This window comes from Lynx rufus, unplaced genomic scaffold, assembly GCF_022079265.1.
Source record: "Lynx rufus isolate CCGP_SWC_20201006 ecotype Redwood Valley unplaced genomic scaffold, mLynRuf1.p SCAF_25, whole genome shotgun sequence".
Lineage (NCBI taxonomy): Eukaryota > Metazoa > Chordata > Mammalia > Carnivora > Felidae > Lynx > Lynx rufus.
The window spans coordinates 11,160,330-11,186,762 of NW_025814840.1; the positions used below are offsets into that span (position 1 = coordinate 11,160,330).

The following is a 26,433-nucleotide window of genomic DNA, read 5'->3' on the forward strand; positions in this document are numbered from 1 at the left end:
TCCGACTTCAGCCCAGGTCATGATCTCATGACTCGTGAGTTCGAGCCCGGCATTGGGCTCTGTGCTGACAGTTTGAAGCCTAGAGCTGCTTCGGATTCTGTGTCTCCCTTTCTCTCTGCCCCAACCCCGCTCATGCTCTGTCTCTCTCTCAAAAATAAATAAATATTTTTTAAAAAAATTTTAATAAAGAAAAAAAAAATCCCATGAGATTCAAAAGTACATATTCAGATTTTTTTCTTACTCTTGAAATTATCATTAGACATTCATCTAAAAATCTACTGATGATGATAAATACTCCTCCAAATACTTGTTCCAAAATTATGTCTTGCATATAAATTTAAAGAAGCCTTTTTTTGGTATTTTGGTGATTAATGAAGTTGAAGAGTCTCAGTTCTTCAAGGGAAAATATGCAGGTTTTAGTTTTCTTAAGTGATTCAGTCCTGGGCTCTGGATTTCAAATATTCCTTGAAAAGCACCCTGAACCATCTAATGCACCCCTCAACATGAGTTACATAGGATGAGAAATCATTTGCTTTTTATCTAGAGGAACATAAAGACCTAAATGAATTTTAGGCACCACAGAAAATCAAAGTCAATGTGAAATACAAATGCATATATTAAAAAGGCCATTATTTCATATATTATTTCAGTGTGCTTATATTTTTTGATGTATGTTTTTACATACATTTTGATATCAAGTTTGACAGACTCCTCAGAGGCAGGCAACAAATATTATGCATTATTCTAGACATGAAGTGGGAAATTTTTATTTTTTTTAAAATATGACATTCCCAAAATACCAGGATTTGGATAACAATCTGACGAAATAAACAAGGAAGTTTTCTCAAATAATGGAACTGAGGTTGAGGATTTTCTTTCTTGGAGTCTCACATTTACAAAGTGCCACAGAATCGTAACTGAGACAAAAATTCTAAGATTTTGAAATAATCTGGGACAATAATAAATGTTCAACTAACCCATTTTCTGCGAGTTATTCAAAATAATTATAGAATGCTCTCGAGTTCTTATTATTAAAACCTTTTTCAGACTTAAAAACATATAGTTCCACTTGCAGCATACAAAATAGTGAAAATATTCACTAAAGATGTACTTTATAATTTCTTTTCAACTGGATTCCGAGCAGGGACTGTATTTTATTCTAACGTGTATGTGAAACTAAACTCCTGGAGAAACAAGAGTGTGTGAAACAAATTTAAAGAAGTAGTATCTTTAACAAGTAAACAAATGTATCTTGTGATTGAAAAACACAAGTCCATCTTAGCATTTCTCAAACTAGGCATCGCGCGTGCTCCCGGGGGCTCAGCAAAACACCTACAGGAGGGAAGCCTAGAGGAGAAAATGCCACGTCCCTGTGTCCCCGTTACCCTAAGATTTAGAGGCAAACAGAAAAAAGCATTCATGGAGTGCAACTAAAAACCCCTCAGTGACTTTTTTTTTTTTTTAATACAAATTACCAAACTCCAAATGAAGATTTATAGTGCTTCAAACTACCACGGGGAATGTGTCCTGTCTCCACACCAGTTAAGGGATACCTAGGAGGCTAGCTTGAGAAACACCGTCACAGGGATTTACTAAAGGGACTGGAAAATTAGTTGAAAACTTGAAAGCCCTGGGGCGCCTGGGTGGCTCAGTCGGTTGAGCGTCCAACTTCGGCTCAGGTCACGATCTCGCAGTCTGTGAGTTCGAGTGAGCCCCACGTCAGGCTCTGTGCGGACAGCTCAGAGCCTGGAGCCTGCTTCGGATTCTGTATCTCCCTCTCTCTCTCTGCCCCTCCCTAGCTTGTACTCTGTCTACCCCTCTCTCAAAAATAAACAAACATTAAAAAAAAAGAAAACAAACAAAAAAAAGAAAACCTGAAAGCCCTTAAAATAAACCAAACCGGAAGCAATATTTTTCTACTTACGTGGGATTTTGACCAGTAGATAAACACTTCGGCCACCATGCGGAAAAGGTCCTCTGCTTCTGGGTTAGGTTCTTTTAGCCACTTTGCCCTGGATCACATATAAATAAAGTGGTGTCTCAGTTACTCCTTCCACTTTTTTTTTTTTAAATCACCCACTCAGGGGCGCCTGAGGGGCTTAGCTGGTTACGCATCCGACCCTTGATTTTGGCTCAACTAATGATCTCATTACTTGAGCCACATTGCTCCCCCACATTGGTCTCTGAGCTGGGATTCTCTTTCTCCCTCCCCTACTCATGCTGTTTTCTCTCTCTCGCTCTCACAATAAGTAAACTTAAAAAAAAAAAATCACCCGTTAAGTTAAATTTCAAACCAAGCAAACTAAGGGCAAGTGTGCTGTCCACAGAGGCCCTAGATGGCCACTGGAGTACATCTGTCTTACACTTAAAGCAATTTAAACACTGTAACTATCAAACTGCTAACTTTTGCAGAAGGCAGACTACTAATGAGATCTCCCTTTGTCAATTCGAGATGCTTGGTGAAAATCACCTTGTCTATACACATCTGGTTAGGTCACAATCACGCACCAGCTCATCACCAAGCGAATGAAGCCATTCATCAGGACACATGAACCCAGCAAGGTCATGACTGAATCGGAGAAATGAATCCCTTGGGAACAGTGTACCTGTTATAGTCCACAAATCTAATCAAGAGCGGGTAGAAGGCATAGAGATCTCTGGCCAGAGTGGTGAACTCATCGAGAATGAGAAGCTCTGCCTCAGACATATCCCCCCTGGCCTCAGCTTTCAGATGGTCCTCCTCCGACACCACCATCGCTGCTTTTTTCTTGAGTTTCTCCATTAATGGCAAGAAATGAGTTTTCAGGAGCTGAGGTTTCACTTTATTTATAATGGGCTGTGAAAATACTGTTTGAAGACAGACATTAATATTCTGTTCTGCATCAACAGGCATTAAAAAGAAGACAGATTATAATTACAACTGTAGCATGATTTCGCCCCGCCCGCCTCCCCTCCCCCAGCACAAGGCTTCTTTCAGGATTCAGCCCATGCCTCAGGCGTTTTTCTAGTCCCAAACCTAATTACACAGTTGCTGTTCAAAAATGATTACTGAATTGAATTTGATGTGCTTTCTTGTTTTTTTTTTTTTTTTAATTGGCAGCTAATTTGGAATGGGGGAAAAAATGTTCATTCACTTTGGAAATCAATTATTTTCACAAAAAGAAGAAAAAATCCCCAAATGGAAAACGTTCTTCTGGCTCTTTCTTTACAAGGAGTAGGCACCACTGAATAATCACGAGCCTACATACAGCCATCCCGCGTTGGCTTCCCCAGCCTTGTCCCAGTGGGAGACTCAGACTGCACAGGTCATTTATTTATTTCTGAATTTTTTTTTTTTAATTTTTTTTCAACGTTTTTATTTTTTTTTTATTTTTGGGACAGAGAGAGACGGAGCATGAACGGGGGAGGGGCAGAGAGAGAGGGAGACACAGAATCGGAAACAGGCTCCAGGCTCTGAGCCATCAGCCCAGAGCCCGACGCGGGGCTCGAACTCACGGACCGCGAGATCGTGACCTGGCTGAAGTCGGACGCTTAACCGACTGCGCCACCCAGGCGCCCCTATTTCTGAATTTTTTAAACACCCATCTTGTCCATCCTTGAAGCTGGTCCACATTGTCCGAGGTGGGAGGTGCAAAGACAGACAAATGTAAATTCTTGACTCTGTTTTGGTCATCCTCTCCCCACTCCTGATAAGATGAATTGCTAAAAGGGGGTTGTTTCAAAATCCAGTTTTATTTTCGTCTCTGTCTACAGAACCATCAGTTTTTGCTGCTGCACTTCCTGATCAGTCTTACAGAGACCGTCCAATCAGGAAAATGTTTACTTATTTAAAAGTTGTATCAATATGACAAGTCACCTGATGCCTGATCAAATCTACATTTTTTTTTATTATTTAAAGAACAGCGTGACAGAAACAATATTTTTAAAGATTTTTTGAGCACAGAAGAAAATATTAATGAGGCCCAAGATAGGAAAATTCTAGTAGTTCTGTATTTCTTTTCATTTTAAAACGTTCTTTTACTTAGGAAATCTCTACACCTAACGTGGGGCTCAAACTCATGACCTGCGAGGATCAAGGGCGGAATGCTTTACTGACCAAGCCGGTCAGGTGTCCCTAGTCTTCTGTTATTTCAAAGACTTTTGGAAATGAAACAAATTCACGTGGTGCATCCCTCTCCAATTCTTACCTGCTAACCTCTTCATCCAGGCTCCCTCATCAATTCCCAGGTTATTATATATGATTTTCAATATATTCCCCAAGAGCGTGTTCATGTGCTCGGAGTTCAGGGCGGTACAGCACATTTCAGCCCTTTCTGGATTATTTTCAGGTCCGTGCTCCCACCAACGAGACATGTAGCTGCAAAGCATGGGCAGTATGACTTCCATGACGTGTGGCATCTGTGTGTAGCGAATGCCAGACTCAGCTAATTCCACAATTTCTTCCATGAGTTTCTCCAAAGACGGTATATTTGGGCACACATCTTCCACGTTAGTTGGCAAATTCAGAGCTAGAGAAACACACGTAAGAGTGAACCGCGTTCAGTGAAAGGACGGACTTACGAGGACGGCCACACTTCCACTGTGTATGGCAGCCACAAGCAGCCATCTCGCTCTGGGCTTCAGAGCTCGGCAAGACCCGGCGGGCCTTCCACCGGCTCCCTCTCTTTACTGGTGGCAGCTATATCCAAAGTTCTCTCTTTTCCCCAAGTTCCTATCTTACCACCACGCCTCACTCCTTTAAGATCAGAAAATGACCATTTCTTCTACTTCAGAGCAAACCAGAATATCAAAGGTCTCTGCCTACAGGCCTTCTGTGTGGTCTATCCTTCTGCGACCATCACCTATTTTCAGAGCAAGGAGCTCTGAGGTCCCTGTTCAGGGCTCGGCCTGTGTTCTCAATGCCCCACTACAGAGGCCATGCTTAGGCCCTATGTTGAGCCACTTATATATGCTCTGTACACAGCATAATATATATGCATTATATATATAACATACAACATATAATTATACTCTGTAGCGCCTCCTCCCCAGCAGCCTGCTGCGATGTTTCGAATCTCCCCTGGATTGTTTAACTTTCCATAAATTCTTTCTATAAAGTTAACTTTCCATAAAGTGCTTCCCACCACTTAACTGATTGCCCTTTTTCACAAACCCTTACGTGGCTAACCATTACAGTGGCACTTCCCATCACTGACCAGATTCCCTTTTCCTTAATCTCAATGTATTCAGTCTTTCCGGACTCCCTCCTGAACTTTGTCAGGCTCCTTTTACTGGCTATTTTCTCCTTGAAGAACTTTTTAAAAAAATCTTTTTAAGTGTTTATTTTTGAGAGAGAGTGAGAGAGAGAGAGAGAGAGAGAGAGAGAGAGAGAGACTGACCACGAGTGGGGTAAGGGCAGAGAGAGAGGGAGACACAGAATCCAAAGCAGGCTCCAGGCTCAGAGCTGTTAGCAGAGAGCCTGATGCAGGGCTTGAACTCACCAACCATGAGATCATGACCTGAGCCAAAGTCAGACACTTAACTGACTGAGCCATCCAGGGGCTCTTCAAGATTCCTCTTGAACCAACTCAGTTAAGCCGTTCTGGTATCCTCAATGAACACTGCAATTTTGTGTCCTTAGTGTTCTTTATTCTGAATTCTATCACATGTATCTACCGGTCTCTCCCGTACTGCAACTAAAACCCCCCTGAAAGAAAGAATCCAAGTCTAATACTTTCTTGTGTCAAATCTCCCCCATTTCCCTCAGTGTATGTTGCAAACAATTACTTGTGCGATGGCTAAAATCTGAATGAAAGGGGATCCTTCAATTCAATTCCTTTACTTTGTTATGCAAATGATGTGTTACAGAAACAAAAGCAGGTAAATTATCTGCTCTGTGTGTTTCCTTTTCTGCAATAAATAACAAATCTGCTTCATTCTGGATTCACAGCAAAAGGATTAATCAGTCAAAAATCCTAACTAAGACAACTTAGTAAGACAGGTTTACACAGAAGCCTAGTAGCTCAAATTCAACCATGTTTTACTATTTACAAATATATTGTGGCAATTATGCAGAGAAATATTGCTAACTCACATTCAACATATTTTGCCTTAGCTTCCTCTGTTATAGGAAATCAGAATTATAAAATGGGCAAATTAAATAATGACGATTCAAGATTTTAAAAGACTCCTTACTTGATAAAAGGCATTATAAAACAAGTATAACCAGCAGATCCCCTCAAAAGAGGAGTTACACAGAGAAATGATCTCATTAACAGAGAGGGATGCACTTGTGGACAACAAATAGTTCTTGCCTAAGTTTTGAGAACTCTTTAGGGCTACTGGAAAGCAAAGGAAATGCAGTATACGGTATCAGACTTAGAAGAAATCAAACAAAGTAATGTGAGAGGACACCTACATAATGTTTAAGCCTTGAGAACTCTGTTTTGATCGCTTTCAATGGCTGATTGGAGAAATAAGTCGTTTCTGCTATGTTAACTATTGGTCATCCAACTCATTTCAAATCCTAGTAAATAATTCTAACAGGTTCTCACAGACCGATCCTTGAAATCATCAGCAATGGTCCTAAAAGCTTTTCAACTGGGACAGTGGGAAAAATGAGCCTACCAACCCAGAAAAATAGATTTTCCCGAGGGAAAGACGATGCGGGGCATGACTGTTTATAGATACCTAGTATGCATACAGACGTACATAAAAATCTTAAAGAATACACATGCTAAGGGGCGCTTGGGTGGCTCAGTCGGTTGAGCGGCCGACTTCAGCTCGGGTCACGATCTCGCGGTCCGTGAGTTCGAGCCCCGGGTTGGGCTCTGTGCTGACAGCTCAGAGCCTGGAGCCTGTTTCAGATTCTGTGTCTCCCTCTCTCTGACCCTCCCCCGTTCATGCTCTGTCTCTCTCTGTCTCAAAAATAAATAAACGTTTAAAAAAAAAAAAAAAAGAATACACATGCTAAGGTCAGATTCAAATTTGAGTCACTGATTAATTGTGTTTCAGATTTATAAGTTTTTTAAATGATAAAAATTGGACTAAACTGTGAAAAAAAATCACTTGGAATTAATCTGTCCCAAGAAGACAGACACATCTGGTGAACCCAAACAAAACAAAACAAAAACCAATCTGAAGGGTACAAATCCATAAATATAATGAATAACACCCTCTGCTCGCTGTACCTATGAGAGAGAACTGAATCAGAAATCAGACTGACCCATTTATTTCCATTTCTGCCAATTATTCTGTCTTATTCTTAGGAGGGCTAATTTGAAGAAATTAAAAGACTTTTCTTGCAGAGACACTATGGGGATAGTATATAACATTCCAGAGAATTCCAAATCATAACATTTAAAAACAAATAGCATTGGAGATAATAAATTGAAATGGTCCATGAAAAAAATCACTGTAGGAAAATACAGTAGATGTCATTACGTTTCAAGGTCATATCTCAAATACTGAACATGCTTCTTCTGCATTACCTGCTCTTTCTCGCGATGACTTGGTATTGTAGATAGAGTAGATGTTATGTTTGTCGAGATGAGTTTCCAAAAATGCGACAGGAAAGGCACCAGCAAAAGCAGCAAGACATTCTCCTAATGCAGAGCGTTGCCTACAAGTGCAAAATGTTTGTTTTTTAGGTCTTCCAAGTGAATGAAGAAGTTACACTAAAGGCAACAAGTTTAAAACTAACATTAGAGGGGCGCCTGGGTGGCTCAGTCAGTTAAGCTGACAGCTCAGAGCATGGAATCTGCTTCGGATTCTGTGCCTCCCTCTCTCTCTGCCCCTCCCCTGCTCATGCTCTGGCTCTCTGTGTCTCAAAAATAAAAATAAAAAAACCTTAAAAAAATTAAAGACAAAAAAACTAACATTAGAGGGATAATAATCACGCAAATAATAAAAGTAACCCCCAAATCCAATTTCTACATTGCAAAACATCATCTGCTTTCAATAGCAAAGTCTCCACTATTTAAAAACAGCTAAATTATCCGTTAGTTTAAAAAGAAGTTAAGGGGTGCGTGGGAGGCTCAGTCGGGGGAGCATCTGACTTGGGCTCAGGTCATGATCTCACAGTTCGTGGGTTTGAGCCCCGCGTCAGGCTTGCTGCTGTCAGCTCAGAGCCCGCTCCAAATCCTCTGGACCTTCTCTTTCTGCCCCTCCCGTGCTTGTGGTCTCTGTCTCTCTCTAAAACAAATAAAACATTGGGGCATCTGGGTGGCTCAGTCACTTAAGTGTCTGACTTCAGCTCAGATCACGATCTCATGGTTTGTGAGTTCCACCCCTGCATCGGCTCTGTGCTGACCGCTCAGAGCCTGGAACCTGCTTCTGATTCTGTGTCTCCCTCTTTCTCTGCCCCTCCCCTGCTTGTGCTCTGTCTCTCTCTCAAAAATAAATACATCCATATTTTTGAGACATTTAAAAAAATACATAAAACATTAAAAAATAAGTTAAAACATTATAGACCAAAATAACAAGAAAAACCCTGTCAAATCCCCCCCCATGAGTCTGGACATTTCTTTTGCTTTGCTTCCTTTCTTTACATCTTCTTCTTTTTTTAAACATAATGACCTACTGAGGAAGAATTCTTACTAGGTGAATAAATGCACTAATAAACATTAAAAAAAAAAAAGTAGTGATACCAACACACTAATACAATTTTCTGAAAATTTACTAAGTAATTTCAAGGTAGCTATGAAGTATTAAGACATAATATATACCAAAAACTATTAATAACACTTAAAATTGATTCATCGTTTTTAAGGGAAGGAAGAGGTTTAAGGAATCATTCTGGGATCAATTGATTCAGGGCAGTTCATGACCCATGGCTCCCCCTGCCAGTGACATAAATTCTCACTTTCCCGGGGCGCTTGGGTGGCTCAGTCCGTTGAGCGGCCGACTTCAGCTCGGGTCATGATCTCGCGGCCTGTGAGTTCGAGCCCCACGTCAGGCTCTGTGCTGACAGCTCAGAGCCTGGAGCCTGCTTCAGATTCTGTGTCTCCCTCTCTCTGACCCTCCCCGTTCATGCTCTGTCTCTCTCTCTGTCTCAAAAATAAACGCTAAAAAAAAAAATTAAAAAAAAAATTCTCTCTTTCCCTTAGCTACCTACATAATCCAAGGATTCGCTGGCACATGTTTATTAAATGTAGGACAATATGAGTTATTTCAGCATATTATGACCTCCTGAAATTACTTTACATAAATATTTTACTTTAAAAGTCCATAAAATCTATCTAATTAAGAAAAGATCATACAATTCTCTTTGGTAGCTTTAAATTCCTAATGGAAAAATATATGACTACATAAAATTAACAACGCCTAATTGTTTAATATTTTAATTAAAAATGACTAGACATTTAGTCAGCTAGGAGAAAATACCTCTTCATAGAATGACACTGAATAACTGAATAACACAGAGTTTAATTCAAACACTGAATAACATTTTATTACTAAAAATAATTTAGGACAGCAAGAAATCACAAAGGGAACAGGCTTTGATTCAGACAGACCTGAGTCCCAAACTTATTCCTGATACTTGTATCACTTTAGGAAAATTACTCATTCTTTCTGTTTTGCTTTCCTTACCTGAAAACTGGGATGCAGAATTGCAAAATTTCTGACACATAATAGGAGTTCAATAAAAGTTTGAAAATAATGAGAATATACTTATTTACGAATTTAATAGCCTAAAATGTTTCATATATGACCCCAAAGTAATGAATTCTCTTACATCTGACTGGACAAGTCCTTTTGTTTTATTAATAATATATGTGAACTATTTAATAATTTACTTTAAAATTGTGATTCAATTAGTAATTCTCAGACCAACTGTGATTATTCGTATTTTGGAAATAGCAGGTTTTTTATATGATGCTTATTAAGATACCTACATTTTTCTTAGTACAGTGATACTCTTTCATTTTTTCCAAGATATCTTTTACTCATCTTCCAATTTTCATTACAAAATTTTTTTTAATGTTTATTTATTTTTAAGAGAGAGAGACAGAGTGTGAGAGGGGGAGGTGCAGAGAGAGGGAGACACAGAATCCAAACCAGGCTCCAGGCTCCAAGCTGTCAGCACAGAGCCCGACACGGGGCTCGAACTCACAGACCGCGAGATCATGACCTGAGCTGAAGTTGGACGCTCAACTGACTGAGCCACTCAAGTGCCCCAGAGATAAATATTTTAACTTCTAGCTGTTATGAGTGTGGTATCACTTTTCTAAAAATATTAAACTAAGAAGAATAAACACACATGAAATAATTGACAGATTATATAAAAAAAAAATTCCCAGGTCATAAGATACTATCTTTACATAGTTTCATATAGAAGCACTATAAAGTTATGAAAATGCTATAAGTCACAAAGATGGGAAAAAGAACAGGCAAGAGATTAATATTTGCTATAAATAAAATGGTTTTAATAGATAAAATTCATTACTAATCAGTAAAATAACACATTAATAGAAAAATGGACAAGAGATATGAAAGGCAATTCATAAAATAAAGAAAAATGGCAGAGTAAACACAAAACAATGGCTGAGAAGTGGGAGTTACGGAAGTGCATTTGAAATTAACATTGGAGGGACGCCTGGGTGGCTCAGTCAGTTAAGCGTCCGACTTCACCTCAGGTCACCATCTTGGCAGTTGACGAGTTCCAGCCCCTCATCAGGCTCTGTGCTGATGGCTCGGAGCCTGGGGCGAACTTCCGATTCTGTGTTTCCCTCTCTCTCTCTGCCCCTTCCCTGCTCATGCTCTGTCTCTCTCTGTCTCAAAAATAAATAAACATTAAAAAAAAATTTTTTTTTGAAATTAACATTGGATCCCATTTTTAACTATTGTATTTTTAAATAGTAAAAAGAATAATAATCAGAAATGAGGAAAATGTGAGGAAACAAGGCTTTTCTTGTAAAACTTGACAGTGTCAAGTGAATCAATTTTCTGGAAAGACAGTGAGATGTTATCATGATCCTTTAATATATGCCTATTCTTTAATCTGTAACTAAAATAAATAACTAAACTGAACTATAACTAAACTGAGACTATAACTAAACTATAACTATAACTGAAACAAATAAAATTAAATATATATAGATTTTACATATATTTAAATATATATACATAAATAAATAGGAAACTATGGACAGAGATTTAACATTACTTATGGAAATGAAAAAAAATTCATTTTTCAAAAATGAGGTAACAATAAATTATAAAACTCCCTCAGTATAAAATATCTTGAAGCCCTAAAAATCATACGAAAAGAGATTAACTGAAAATATAGGTAGGGGCGCCTGGGTGGCTCAGTCGGTTAAGCGTCCGGCTGTTGACTTTGGTTCAGGTTAAGATCTCATGGTCCGCGATTCGAGCTCCCATCAGTCTCTGTGCTGGCAGCACATAGCCTGCTAGGATTCTCTCTTCCTCTCCCTCTACCCCTCCCCTGCTTGTGTGCTCTGTTTCTTTCTCTCTCTCAAAATAAAAAAAAAAAAATAAAGTTAATAAAATATGTGTTAAAGAAAATATAGGTAAAAAATATTCACAGTGAACTCAGTTGTCCTTTTATATGGACTAATTGTTCTAGCTCTATGTAGTTGCCACCCTACTTTAATTATTGATGCTTTATTTTTTATTATTTTTTAAAAATATTTATTTTAAGAGAGAGAGAGACAGACAGCATGAGCAGGGGAGGAGCAGAGAGAGAGGGAGAGACAGACGCCCACACAGGCTCGGCACGGTCAGCTCAATCTCGGGAGTGGTGACATCGTAACCCAGAGTCAGACCCTTACCTGACGAAGCCAACAGGCACCCCTACTTATTGGTGCTTTATAAGTTTTAACAGTTGGTAGGCCAGATGAGTGAGTACTCTTGCATTACCTTTTCCTCTCTCAAAATTTTATTGGCTAGTCTTGTGAGTCATTCTTTCAAATGAACTTTCAAATGAATTTCCCAAATTTCAATAAAAAACAAATTTCTTAAAAAACTTTAAGAAAACAAACTTTTTTTAAATGTTTATTTTTGAGACAGAAAGAGACAGAATGCCAGTAGAGGAGGGGCAGAGAGAGGGAGACACAGGCTCCAGGCTCCGAGCTGTCAGCACACAGCCCGATGCAGGGCTTGAACTCATGAACCATGAGATCATGACCTGAGCGGAAGTCAGATGCTTAACTGACTGAGCCATCCAGGCACCCCAAAACCCAAATTTCTGCTTGAAATTGTATCGTAGTAGATTAACTGGGGGAGAATTTACAACTTTTCAGTATTATTCCATTAGAATATCCTTTCACGGATTTATTTCATCAGTCTTCTCGCCGAATGTCATTTTCTTTAGTCTAGCCTTTAAAAAAACTGCCGTCTTTTTCTTCTCTTTTTCACAGAAATCTTTTTACTGAAGTTGCAAGTGACCTCTTATTTTAAAATTCAGTGGGACACCTGAACTTGACCTGTCCACATCATCTGAAGATCTCTTCATCTTGAATGCGAAAACATGAAAAAGAAAGCTGGTTTTAATAACTGCCTATATTCATGCTTAATTTGCTTTTCAGATACATATGAGGAACTCTTCTAGCAGATTCCTTCATAAACTAGACTCATAAATGCTCTGTTTAATCTTTACATTGAATATGGTCTTCACCATTAGTGCTTTACTTTTTTTTTTTTTTTTTTTACATAACTTGATCGACTTTTATTGTATCAATTCAAATTTAGCTTCTTAAAGATTGTTCAATTACTCCCAAGGAATTCAATATGTTGATCTCGTTGTTTAGTGTGTAACTAAGGAAAAAATGATAAAGCAAAGACTTGAAATAAATGGTTGTAACACCTGAAACAGATATTGACACAAAGTTAGTTTTAAAATCTTACCTTTCCACATAAATACTTTTGCTGGTTCCCAAAGCATATAAGCTAGTCAGAATTCTATAACATGACACCTGTACATCTTCCACTAAGGAAAAATAAAAACAGAACAAAAACACTTGTTATTTATACACTGTCGTAAGAAATTTTAGAATAAAACCAAAATTCCATATTGAGGGCATACTTATGTTTTAGCATTTTAAAAAAAAATCAAAATTAGGGGTGCCTGGTTGGCTCAGTCGGTTAAATGTCCGACTTCAGCTCAGGTCATGATCTCGCAGTTCGTGAGTTTGAGCCCCACGTCAGGCTCTGTGCTGACGGCTTGGAGCCTGGGGCCTGCTTCAGAGTCTGTGTCTCCCTCTGTCTCTGCCCTACCCCTGCTCATGCTCTGTGTCTCTCTCTCTCAAAAATAAACAGACATTAAAAAAAATTGTTTTTAAAGCAAAATTAGAACAAATAGATATGTAAAATGAAATAAAAAATTATTTCTCAAACAAAATTCGTTTCTTTAAGGAGCTGAAAGCGTTCTATGGAATGTACTATAATTATTCGGAACATTCTCAGGAACATTTTAAGAATAATTTTTCTGTAGATGGAAGAAAAAAGGATTCCTTCAAGAATAAAATTAAGCACAAGAATATTTGGGAAGGTCAGGCAGATTGTGTCTCCTGTTTTGAAGGTATATAAAGACTGTGTCTTTTATTTTAACACCTAAGTGAACAATAATGAGAGTGGTGGAGGAGGTCATGAGTTACTTGTTTTTGACCTGACATTCAAGGCATCGGGAAGCCAATCTTATAGAGAAGCCAGAAACTAAAATAAAACCTTATAGGTGATCTATGATCCGATAAGGCATGTTTAAAAGGCAAGAAAGAAAAATCTAAGAACCTTGGATTTCTAATCCCAACTCTTCTAGTATTTCCTGGAGAATATACCATGACATGAATGGAGAAATCATCCTTGTCCTCCGGACCTGGTTCCGTGTCCACACTGCACTGCAGTGCTCCTACAACGGTTCAAGGACATGTGCTGCGAGTAGCGGCTGTGTTATCCACTGAGTAACACAGTGGTTTTCACACACAGCCGTACTTCACTGGGAGACCTACAAGGTGGAGAGTCTGAGTAGGCATGTCATTAAGACCCACTTAACAAGGGCTTACATCTCTCACGCTCAACATCAGTAGGAGAGTCGGAAATTGGGACAGGTCACGTATCATTGTGTTTCGCATTGCTATCAGCATTCTGTGGATATTTTTAATAATTATGGAAATCTATGCAAAAATAGCCGATTAAATCCATAAAAACAGACCAAAACCTACAAATAGAAAGCATGTGAGCCACTGTAGTAGGCCAATTGTTTAGCCACGGACTTTGTCAGAATTACAGCTTGTAGAACAACGTGCACTGACTCAGACGTAATTGGAAAACAATGTTGCACATCCCGTGATCAAACTGCATTAGAAAAATTCCATGGGAAGAGGGAACAGAGAAGCAGCAAAATTTGGAACCTGCACTTGAACAAGGTGGAAATGACTGCCCACCACCACTACCTTCCTGGTCGCTTCTGTGAATGCATGTGATTCAGTGATATACCTCTCTAAGAATGGTTTCTGTAACTCAAATGTCAACCGAATGTTCTGGGGGCAAAAAAAAGAGTGCATTTCAATGGATAAGCAGCGCTTGATGGGGCTTTTACAATTTCTCATTGTACTATTAGATAGTGAAAGTCTAAGTAATAGGTTTACATACATATTAGATCTTCTCCGAACTGATGCTGGCCAATATGCTCAAATAATGATGACAGCATTGGCAACAGAGCCACCGTGGTATAATTGATAATCTGAGTAACACCTTTGGGTTGGTTTCGGGTGTGGGTGAACTGGCCCTGCTTGAGATTCTCCATCGTCTTCTCCAGATCCTCCGCCGCACTGTCCAGAAACGTTCTGAGCGCACTTTTAACACTCTCCAGGCCAGTCTTCATGACAGTCCTAGCAATTAGAGAAGGGAGAACAGACACCTTGCAAAAGGACCAAGTGGAATAGAAGTAACACATGCTTCTACTTTGGTTACTTATCCGTGACTTTCACTCAGCCAATTACTTTAATTCACCCTCAATAAACTTTTTCAACGTACTTGGATTTACAGTAATATATTGCTCCGTGAATGCATAACCTTTCCCAAATGTCTTCACTGTCAACTTAATGAGGGCCCAGATCAAGAGGCAGTGCTCTTGCTCTGTATTTTCTAGCAATTTTGAGTATTTGTTTCATAATGAGCAAAACACAGGTTTTGAGCCAGCTAATCCCCAAATCCAACACAACCGAAACGGTTTCTAAGGCAACGGCTGTGAAAGAAACGTTGAATCCCTGCTACAGCAAGTCATTAAATGATGTAAATGTTTTAGGAGTGAAGTGTAGCCATGAGCTAAATGAGCCTCTAAAGGCTGAACTTTGTACAGAAGTGACCCCCCAATGCCACTATTTCTAGTAGGAAATGAAGGGATCTAATAGCATCTACTTTTTTCATTTATTATGCAAAACACCTCAAGTAAAATTTTAAAGGCAGAAATAAAGAACCCGAGAGTATCATGGGATATTCTCTGTAGGAGACATGGAGGAATTTTTATTTAGATCTATCCTGGATAATAAGTGAAATAAACGTATGACTTGAAGGCTGAATCACTCCTGCGAGATACACGGATTTGGTATTTAGGCAAACGATTGGGTTTCCAGTCCTGTGGCTGGGAGGGCAGAGTAGAAAGTACACGGACTTGGGAACTGGCCTACTTCCACACTTACTATGCAATCTTAAGCTTCACTTCGCTCATCTGTAAAATAAGAATAAAGCTCATGTTCTTATAAAGCTAAATGTTACCACAAGTGTGGAACACAAGTTACCACACCTAGAAGCTACTGAGACCTCTGAAGTTGCAGCTTACCATCATCTTTACTGGACATGATACATTCCCGCTTCAACCTTCAGTTACATACCTAGCTGCTACAGACATTGCTTGAAATTTAAATAACGATATATATATATATGATCACAAAAATAACAGAATGCCATTTATTAGTAATTTACAAAATACGTTTTCACCCACAAGTGTTTATTACAATTCCAAACACTGAAATCAAGAGACAAGAAATGTCTTAATATTCTTTTAAGTGTAGCGGCGCCTGGGTGGCTCAGTCGGTTGAGCATCCGACTTCAGCTCAGGTCACGATCTCACGGTTTGTGAGTTCGAGCCCCGCATCGGGCTCTGGGCTGATGGCTCAGAGCCTGGAGCCTGCTTCCGATCTGTGTCTCCCTCTCTCTCTGCCCCTCCCCCATTCATGCTCTGTCTCTCTCTGTCTCAAAAATAAATAAACATTAAAAAAAATTTTTAATAAAAAAAAATATTCTTTTAAGTGTAGCATTACTATGCTCACTTAGACAAAAACGTATCCATTTACCTTGCATCCAAAGTCTGACCCAAAATATGAAGACAGTTGACAATTGATGTGGCATCATTTCCTAAAGAGCAAACAAAATGCTATATAAATTGCCCGGAGGATTTCTCAGCGACCTTTTCTGGTAATATTTGTGTACCAAAAATTAGTCAACAGTACAACCCGACAGTAACTCAATTAACAAGATTTTTTGATAATCAAGTTTAAAATCATGCGGTTTTTCTGCTCGAAAGTGGTTATGCAAATGTAAGTAGAAAAGCAATAAAGCATGTTTCATCAAATAGCTGACATACTCAAGAAGCATTCAAAGCACTGTGCCAGGCTGAAGTGTTTTAACTGAATTCTTCAAATACATTCACCTCCCCATATTGGCTCATCTTCCTCCTAAGTCATAATGTGTATCAACTTTTTAAAATCAGCTCATATCCTTTATGAAACGAGATGGGCTAAAAGTCCCATAAATAAATTGAATTCCTTTGCAATTACCCAAGCGTCTCTGCTTTCTTATTCCATTCAGCTGCATTAGGATGAATTATTTTGCCCAAGTTGTTTTTGGCCTTCGGTGAAAACGAGCCACCAAACTATCACGTAAATAAGCATCAGAAGCTGAAGAAGTTAAATCCTACCCTTCTCAGATATTTGAAATGGGGATGGCTTTTCTTGAAAGATGACATTCACCCATTTTAACTGTGTATTTTACCAGAAAGTACAGAAATAGGAATTATGAATTACTGTACCTATTTGACTTTGTGATGAAGATACATAATAGCAAATAAATAAAATGAGGAATCCAAAGTTACAAAGTAATTTGGCCACTCACAATACAGCTTGCCATTATTGCTTCCTCATTTTATAGTTCCCTATTTATAATACATAGAGTCATTTCCCGGGTCCTGAGGTCTGAATGTACATTTTTAATAACATTTGAGTATGTTACATTCTTTAGGCCAAAAAAAAAAAATCCTAATATATATGAAAATTAACAACTGCCTTAGAATCTGGATAAGACAGTTTAGTGATATGATATACATAAGAAAAAAGAAAACTAAGGTGTTCATTGCTAGACTCTGAGTTCTTTGATAAAATGTCCCATTCATCTCGTGCTTTGATTCTCAGAATTTCTGGTAATAATGAAGACAAAATCAGCAGAAAGGCAGAATTTGTTATGTCCCTGTCTATTGATTAGTAGGGCTTTCACTGCAGCCCATGAAGTATTACTCATTTAATTATTCATTCACTCAATAAATACATGTCAAATACCAGGCATTCTGAAACTTCCAGTTATAAGTGAAACAGAGTTCTCATGGTACTTGCATTTTAATGGAGGACACAGTTAATAAAATATTAAGAAAAAAATCAATACGAACCTAATACCAGGCTACAGTAAAAAGTATATATTTATATATATTAATTATATAACTATATATATATAGTTACACACACACACATATATATATCAGAGAATAGGGATAAGAGCAACTGGGTAGGGTAATAAGGTGAGTGGTCACAAGGCTCTAAGAAGGTGACATTTGAGCAGAGATTTGAATGAACAAATCATGCCTATACCTGGGAGAAGGGCCCAGGCAGAGGGAACAGCATGTGCAAAGGCTCTGAGGCAGAAAATGAAGCTGGTGTTCCACGTAAGGCAGTGAAGGTGGCTGATGTGTGATCAAGATTCAGGGGAAAGAAGGGGGGTATGAGGTAGAGAGGAGGGGACTGGCCAGGTTTTGCAATTAGAGCAAGAGGTCTGATTTTTTTTTTTTCAGGTGCAATAGTAAATATCTTTAGGTTTTGAACAGGAAGGGTTCTGGTTTCTATTTTAAAAGGACTAATTCACACTGTGCGAAACTCTGGAAGGGCAAGAGTGCAAGTCGGTTAGGAAGCTGCTACAGTCAATGACATTGAATTTGCATTAGGATACCAGCAGTGAAGAAGTTAAGAATTCATTTTAAGCCTTCGCTTATGGACTGAACGTGAAATGAGACGGATAGGAATCAAGGGACAACTCCAAAATTGGGTGAGCACTTGCGTGAGCAATTGGGTGAACGGTGGTAAGATTTCCTGATGTAGAGAGAGCACAAGACAGGAGCGGGATGAGGGAGCTGGGGGCAGCTCAATCTGCGTCAGGTAGGTTCAGCGTGATGGGCCTATTAATGTCAGGTACAGAGGCAGAATAGGCTGCCGGTGCACACATCTGGAGTGCAGAGAACACAGCTGGGTTGGAGCTACACATTTGGGCCCCACAAGCATACAGATACTTCGAAAAATCATGGGCCTGAATGAAATTGGCCAGCATGTGCATAAATACAGAAGAAGAAAAAGGTCTCAGGGCCTCCAATGTTTGGAAGTGTGAAAGATAAGGAGGAGACGGCCCAGAAAATGAGGAAGAGAAGGCCCAGGAGGGAGAGGGGACACAAGGCAACGTGTGAGACTCTAATGGAAGTTATTAGTTAGCCCCAAGTCAGAGAGGCTGGCCCCTCACTCTTTGTCCTAAAACTCAGTTCTTTTTCCCTTTCCCTTCCAGTCTGCTGTCTCCTCGTATAGAGGACCAGTGTTTGTACTTTGAGCCTTTTCCAAAGGAGTGGCTGGGGTATTGCAAACCTCCATTCATTATGAACTCGTGAGGCGGGATTTCTGTTCCTGGTGTAGGCCAGCCCCGAGAATAGTGTCCGGTAAACAGCAGGTATTCGGTTAAATCTTGTGGGCTGTGAAGAATAGGAAATAGTACCAGTGGCCAGACAAGTTCTGGGGGTCAGAGGAAAATGCATAGGGCGTATGGGAGATTTCTGTGATTGTAGAGTAACCCACCATAAGCTCTGGGAATTGTCACATTTTGGTACACTCCATATTAGACGCAGTATAACTTTGAATGGAAACATCTCCGTGTAAAAAAAAAAAAAAAATGGTGGGGGGAGGCCCCTAAGGAATGTAGAAAAAGTACAAATTGAATCTTCAACATCTTGTTGGGCAGACCAAGCAAAAGCATCAATTCTACCAGCAGGGGTAGAGGCCTAGCTTATGATTAGTTTTGAAGAGATAAAGCATGTAGCAAGAACTTTAAATAAGATAAGAACCCCGTGCACCCCGCCCTTCTGAAGGCTCTCTGGATCACCATCACCAGAAATGTCAATCACACTATCGGTAAGGACAGGAAAGGCTAGTGACAGTGGAGTAAGATGATAAAATTCTAAAGCGATGATTGTATTTTCATGTATTTAACTACATGTAATTTCTTCACTACTCGGACTAGAATAAAAACCAAAAGTTTGATACTTTCCAGCTTATGCTCTTTCAAGGTCTGAACTGCTTCCCTTGTCTTCAAAGGGAACACACTTTCCTTGGTCAGTAACTGACCAACACTTAAGGAAACACCCATGAGTTAGTTGCCTACTTGTCTCTGAGGTTGTGTGTTCCCATCAGTGCGTAAGCATGAAAGGTACATAACTAAAATCATAATCTATACCTGAATCTGACAGCAAGAGACAGCAAGCGTTTGGTTTTTACAATGATTGTACCAACTCATAAAACACGACAACTCTCTAAATAAAAACAACAAAGTTAAAAGAGGTTAGAGTCAAAATATTCCTTTTGTATCTTAATCTCAATTTGTTTTGTGGCTTTTAATACAAGGTTCCTGTAAATCAGGAGTTTTCAATGTTATTCAAAATCTGACGTGTGATGTCCTGCTTCTGTTTTGTAATCTGATGTTTCGAGTCACTGGGAAAGCAGTGACAGACTTTCTAATTTTTATTCTTCATCCTCATTTGTCTCCCATGGCTCTTGACACAATACCTCATTGTGTTCGCTTCTTTGAAGAAACGATTAATCTTGGCAGAATCCTCATTAATAATGTGAAATAAAACTATGCTAGAGGCACAAATTTCTCTCAAAATTATGAGGGGATAAAAAGAGACTGAAAAGGGCCAATGACTTCATTACTTCCGAAGTCTGTGACACTGAACAGAATAAAATTATTGAAACTTTAACCTAGTGAGAAGTTTTAGTTAAACTGAAAATATATTTTAGATAATTACATATTCTATTTATTTACCCCAAAGTAAGTACATTCTCTCAAAGTGGTATGTTCAAAGGAAAGAAATATCTGTATCGCTCTAATACTATTTTCTGATACTATTTTCATGATAGGTCTCTAATTCTGTCGTTTCTCACCTATTTCTTCACAAGAAATGCGTTATTTTTTATATAGCACATAAAACAAGTTAAATCCAGGAAACTCTTGTCTTTGCTATGTATACTGTCATGAGACAACAGAACTGTTACTCTAGGGAAAGACCTTAACAATATTTTAGTGATTTCAACAACACTCAGCAAAAGCAGCACATTGCGCATAACTGAACTATTAAATTCCCAGCATAATGACATGTCCAATTTTCAGATATGCACTATCCTCAGAGACCCTGAGTGCTTTAAGTAATTTTCCTTTCATTATGTGTCCCATTAAACACAAGCACGATCTGAACCTTCTTAGGGATAATACGTACATGTACTAGTTTTCTAATATCTCCTGATAACAAGATAGCAGCCCTCATTTTAAACACTTGAATGGGTTTTGGGGCTGGGGAGATAACAGATGGGTCAACGTAAATTTAACACATTAATTTGTTAATCAGGGAGAGATACCAACTGATAGAATCTACTGTATCACTTTACTCCTGAAACTCTGCAAACATAACATTAAGATTTACACGGCAGTTTAAATCAGGCATCTCTTCCTGGGGGGAGAAAACCCAACATTTTAACAAGAACTACTGCTTCTTTTAAATATGTGACAATACTGGGGCGCCTGGGTGGCTCAGTAGGTTAAGTGGCCGACTTCGGCTCAGGTCACGATCTCACAGTCCGTGAGTTCGAGCCCCACGACGGGCTCTGTGCTGACCGCTCGGAGCCTGGAGCCTGTTTCAGATTCTGTGTCTCCCTCTCTCTCTGACCCTCCCCCATTCATGCTCTGTCTGTCTCTCTCTGTCTCAAAAATAAATAAACGTTAAAAAAAATTAAAAAAAAGTAAATATGTGACAATACTTACCCTATTTAATATCCCTGCGGCTAATACTGGAGTCAAATTAATGACGTGCCACATTGGGTTCTAGGGTCACTGAGGACAAACCAGAAGAAATTTTGGAGTACTATGCTCAATTTTGGAGGGTTTGCTTGATTCCAGGCATTCCTAAAAATGTCTCCGCTATCAGATTAGGAAACTCTCCAGCTCTCTGGACAATCTGCTATCTCACTAATACGTGAACAATTTACCAGAAAGTGTGAAAGTAGAAAAGGCCTCCGAATGATAACTATTTTGTGCCTTCTCAAATAGTTCCTCTAGGTGAAAGGATCGAGGTTGGCTGGGTTTAATGATCTTGTTTGAATAGTCATTAATTATGCATTACTTCCTCTTCAGTGTAAGTGCCCTAAGTGGTTTCTTGGACACCTTAAGAAATAAAAAAATATATATATGTGATTCTAATGAAATGTGGGATAATTGGATACATTTTTCTTAATCATCTCATAAGCCAAAAAAAAAAAAAAAAGGTAAAATTTCAGTTATTCTGAATGTAAGAAAATTCCAAATCAAGAGCCCTTATCTCTTTGTTCTAAGTGTCTGCTCTTCTCTTTTGGAATGTAGGCTTCCTGAAGGCAAGACCTAGTTGGTTCATTCCTTCAGTCACCTGACATGGATAAAAGACCTACTATGTGCCAGGCTTTGGATACAATAAGCCCTCAGTGAGCCGAGAGGTTTGTGCCAGACAGGGATGTGACTCTGGGGACATCATGGAGGACAGGTACTCGAGTGAACAGAATGTTCTAAGAGTAGGGGGAGGGACTAAAATCAGGGAGGTTGGGGAAGGTTTTCCTGACAGAGTAGGTAATATTTGGGTCGAAATCTGAAGGGTGAGGTGAGCAGTTTACTCCACTGAGTGTGAAGGACTGGAGAGGAGACTTATGTCTGGGGACCCCATTCTAGTAGGCAATTACAGCAGGTGGAAAGACCCTGCACAGAAAGGGATATGATACTTTTAAGAAGCAGAGAGAAGGCCACTTAAGCTGAAGCATAGAGAGCAGGCCAGAACATGGCAGGGAAGGTGGATGGAGGGGTACTTAGGGGATAGTCTATGAAACACTACTGTGGCCAGATTCAGAAATTTTCTTCTCAAGAAAAGGGAAGCCACTGAACCTGCAGGAGAGTGATAGGAAAGACAGGATTGTGGGAAGATCCAACTGCTGTGGAACACACCTGGGAAGAGCAAGAGGGGATCCAGGGAGAACGGTCAGTTTGTTCCGAGAGGACAGATGACCGATGCCTGGACTGGCCTCCGATGGTCACAGTGGAGAAGTGCAGAAATCTTCATTTTCCTATTCTCACACCCTGAAAGGATGACCCCACACAGCAGAGCACAATAAATGTTGATTGATGGAGTGCCTGGGGGGGCTCGGTCAGTTAAGTGTCTGACTTCGGCTCAGGTCGTGATCTCCTGGTTCATGAGTTCGAGCCCCGCGTCAGGCTCTGAGCTGTCAGAGCCTGGAGCCTGTTTCAGATTCTGTGTCTCCCTCTCTCTGCCCCTCCCCTGCTCATTCTCTGTCCCTGTCTCTCTCAAAAATAATTAAACATTTAAAAAATTTTTAATAAAAATTAAAAATAAATATTGAATGAATGCATCAAATGAATACTATTAAGGCATTAGATCGTATTTTATTATTATTTATTTCACATATAAAAATAAAGCCCTTATGAAGTCCTGATTTGCATACACCTGTGGCACCACGGCTGTCCCTGTTGGAGGCTTAGTTACCAGATTCTGCTTCCTTTCCAACTGACCGAAAGGCTTAAACAGGCTGTAGCAGGAGGGCTTATGTATTTTCTACCATCGTTGGCATTTGTAATCAGAATTTCCACTTAGCAAAAGTGAGCAAAAATGGTGGGATTAAAAAGCAATATTTCATTAGTTGGCAATGGGTCCTTGAAAATGGCAAATGGGATTGCCATCACTTCTCAACTTGCCTGGGTCCCGTCCATGTCCTAACCAATTTTCTTAAATACAAGAGTACACCAACTTATAATCACTAACGAGGATGTCAGAATTCAAACAGGAAGCCTATATATATATAGGCCTATATATATATGTGTATAATGAAGATACTAATTTCTTCACTGTTATATTTTTCCATAAAGCATTCTAATGGATTCATCAGAACTACTGTTCTGTGGGGAATAGGGCCTGTTTCTGCTTTTAAAAGACTTAGCTTTTTCAAATATAAAATGAAACGGTTTAAATGCCTCAAAAAAAATATATGAAGCATAAAACGTTTTGTACTGATGGTCTCTTTAGTTCTTAAATAGTGTGCCTCAATGTAGAGAATGCATTTTTAAGTCGATAAAAGACATACACAAATATAGAAGTCGAAATGTGGGGAATCTTCAATTAATCAGAAAAGTCCTTCAACTACAGATGAAGTCTGGAAGTATAACAACAATTTAATTTGGCAGCCAGCTTGGAATAAAGAGTCCCTTACTCATCAGATCCTAAACTCACCACAATCACTACCACCAAGACGGATATTTTGTCTCTTGGCATGAATATTCCCCTTGTGTCTCCAATCGCACCTTCCTGACATGTTGAGGGTGTGTCTTTCTACATCTTTACTTCTGGTCATCGCTCCTAAGACACAAAGCCCAGGCATTCCTTTGTCAACCTCAACTTTTAACTGTCTTAATCTGTCCTTGGCTTAAGTCATAAACAGTTTGTAAATTTAAAGCAGTACAGTAAAAACCACTTTGATGATCAGCGTATTGTCTACCAGAATTTGGAAAAAAATGATATCATGTTAGAGAAGGGAGAAAGGAAAAAATCACAGATAATATGACTATAAAGGACCACTATGTATGTATTTGTGTGTGTGTGTGTGTGTGTGTGTGTGTGTACATTAGGTCTCTCTCTTTAGGGAAATCCACAATGGCAGAACTGATACATCAAAAATAAATAGTTGGTATACCACTTCGACTTCATTCTGGAAATGGGTAAATTATAAAGGCTTAATTGTGCATGTACTTTAAAGAGCCAAGTCCTCTAGGTTCTCCTAGGAATCCCTTAGGTTTGAAAGCTGTTAAGATTGCAGTTTACATAATCCTTCAACGTTCATTATCTTACATTCGATCAGCTATGCGCAACTGATCTCTAAGATTAGTATTTATTGTGACCCAGTTTAAAAATGGAAAAATGGCTCAGTTGGTTAAGCAGCTGACTTTGGCTTAGGTCATGATCTCACAGTTTGTGGGTTTGAGCCCCGCATCGGGCTCTGTGCTGACAGCTCAGAACCTGGAGACTGTTTCAGATTCTGTGTCTCCCTCTGTCTCTGCCCCTCCCCTGCTCACACTCTGTCTCTGTCTCAAAAATAAACAAACGTTAAAAAAATTTTTTTTAAATGTAAAAACAAAAACAAAAACAAAGATTCAGAGAAATCAAGTCTCTCGTCCAAATCATTCAGCTGGTCTAGTTACAAATAAAGCATTTATATCTAGGTTTTCCAATCTGAAGCCCACTATTTTTCTGGGACATCCTACTAGAGTCTAAAGCCAGGTTGTAACTGTCATGTGTAAAGGTGATGCGGATAAGACTTAAAGATTCTAATAACTTGACAAGACTGTATTAGAAAATGTTTGATTAACAAAGGCCTCCTGAAGTTCGTATTATTGTATAGGCAAATGCCAAAACAAATTTGAAACCCTGAAAACAAGAGACGCTAGAATAATATAAAGAAGACACACACAAGTACGCTTTTGAGGTAAAGTAGCTCTCCAGTAAATTCCTGTTAAAAATAAAAATAATAGTATTTAAAGGCTACAGGATTTAAAATACAATGCCTAAGGGGCGCCTGGGTGGCACAGTCGGTTAAGCATCATGTAGGGATGGTACGAATGTTAAAGTCTGGCTTGTCTCCATGGAGAGGTAGTACAAGTTTCATCAATGCATTTATCTTCAATTACTAGTCCCTTAAGAGACATAGGAGATTAAAGAATAGGCAAAATTTATCCACAGTAAAAGAAGTCTATATGTAGTGCCTTTGCAGAGGTTATAAACCGGAAATGGCACAAGGGAGGCTTCTGGGGTGCTGGAAATGTTTTATGTCTTGATCTGAGCAAATGGACATGTATGCGTGGATGGGAAATTTCAACAAACTGTATCATCAAGCTGTCTTCAAGATTTGTGTACTTTGCTCCATATATGGAACACCTCAGAACATTTTTAAAAGAAATTATAGTGAAATATAAACTAAGAAGCCAAGAATTTACAGTAAGAACTTAGAAACAGCACAACGGAAATATTACCATGCTCATCAGTAAGAATGCAAACACTGCCCTTGAGAAAAGGGGTCCCCATCAGAGCGATACAGAATAAGACAGCACTCTCGGAAGACAAATGGAGGACACTTGAATCCACTGTTATTACGAGAAAGTTGAAGAGTTTCTAACAATTCTGTCTGCGCAATGTTCATACAAATTTTTCTATGTCGAGGAAAAGTCAAACAAAAATCAGTCAACTAGAAATTACTTTGAAGAGATTTTGCCCAATGATATGGCACAACTTAAATATGAATGCAAAAACTCAGGCAATTTAAATGAAATACAGGGGCGCCTGGGAGGCTCAGTTGGTTAGGCGTCTGACTCTTAGTTTCAGCTCGGGTAATGACCTCACGATCCCTGAGTTTGAGCCCTGCGTTGGGCTTTGTGTTGACAGTGCAGACCCTGCTTGGGATTCTCTCTCTCTCTCCTCTCTCTCTCTCTCTCTCTTTCAAAATAAGTAAGTAAATAAACTTTAAAAAATATTCACTGTGTCTCATATAGAAATGACTTAACCCTTAGCGTTTCCTGTGAATGGAACTGAACTTACATCTGTATCAGTACACTAAATATTTCATTACTAAAACCAACCCAACACTGTCTCAAAACCGACAGTGCACAGAGCTGAAGTTTGCTTTCGTGCTTTACAAAAGCAGATGCAGGAAATGAAAACACAAATTCTGCCAGCTGCTCTGGAGTCCTAAAGCCCCACGGCAAGGAGAATCTGTGGCATGTGGGTGACTGCCCTGCATGGCTGTCCAAAAGCAGGTGCGCGGTGTGTGGACTTCAGTCACG

The 26,433-nt window shown here is 39.2% G+C and overlaps 1 protein-coding gene across 1 annotated transcript in view; it reads right to left on the reverse strand.

Moving 5' to 3' along the window:
* Positions 1–26,433, reverse strand: part of RYR2 (ryanodine receptor 2) — a 544,943-nt gene that overhangs the window by 130,704 nt on the left and 387,806 nt on the right. The window contains exons 64-70 of the mRNA XM_047088668.1: positions 16,293–16,353; positions 14,590–14,828; positions 12,847–12,928; positions 7,470–7,600; positions 4,188–4,508; positions 2,607–2,847; positions 1,925–2,012 (exon numbers count right to left, since the gene is read on the reverse strand). Coding sequence (XP_046944624.1) covers positions 1,925–2,012; positions 2,607–2,847; positions 4,188–4,508; positions 7,470–7,600; positions 12,847–12,928; positions 14,590–14,828; positions 16,293–16,353 — 1,163 coding nt within the window. The remainder of the gene's footprint in view (positions 1–1,924; positions 2,013–2,606; positions 2,848–4,187; positions 4,509–7,469; positions 7,601–12,846; positions 12,929–14,589; positions 14,829–16,292; positions 16,354–26,433) is intronic.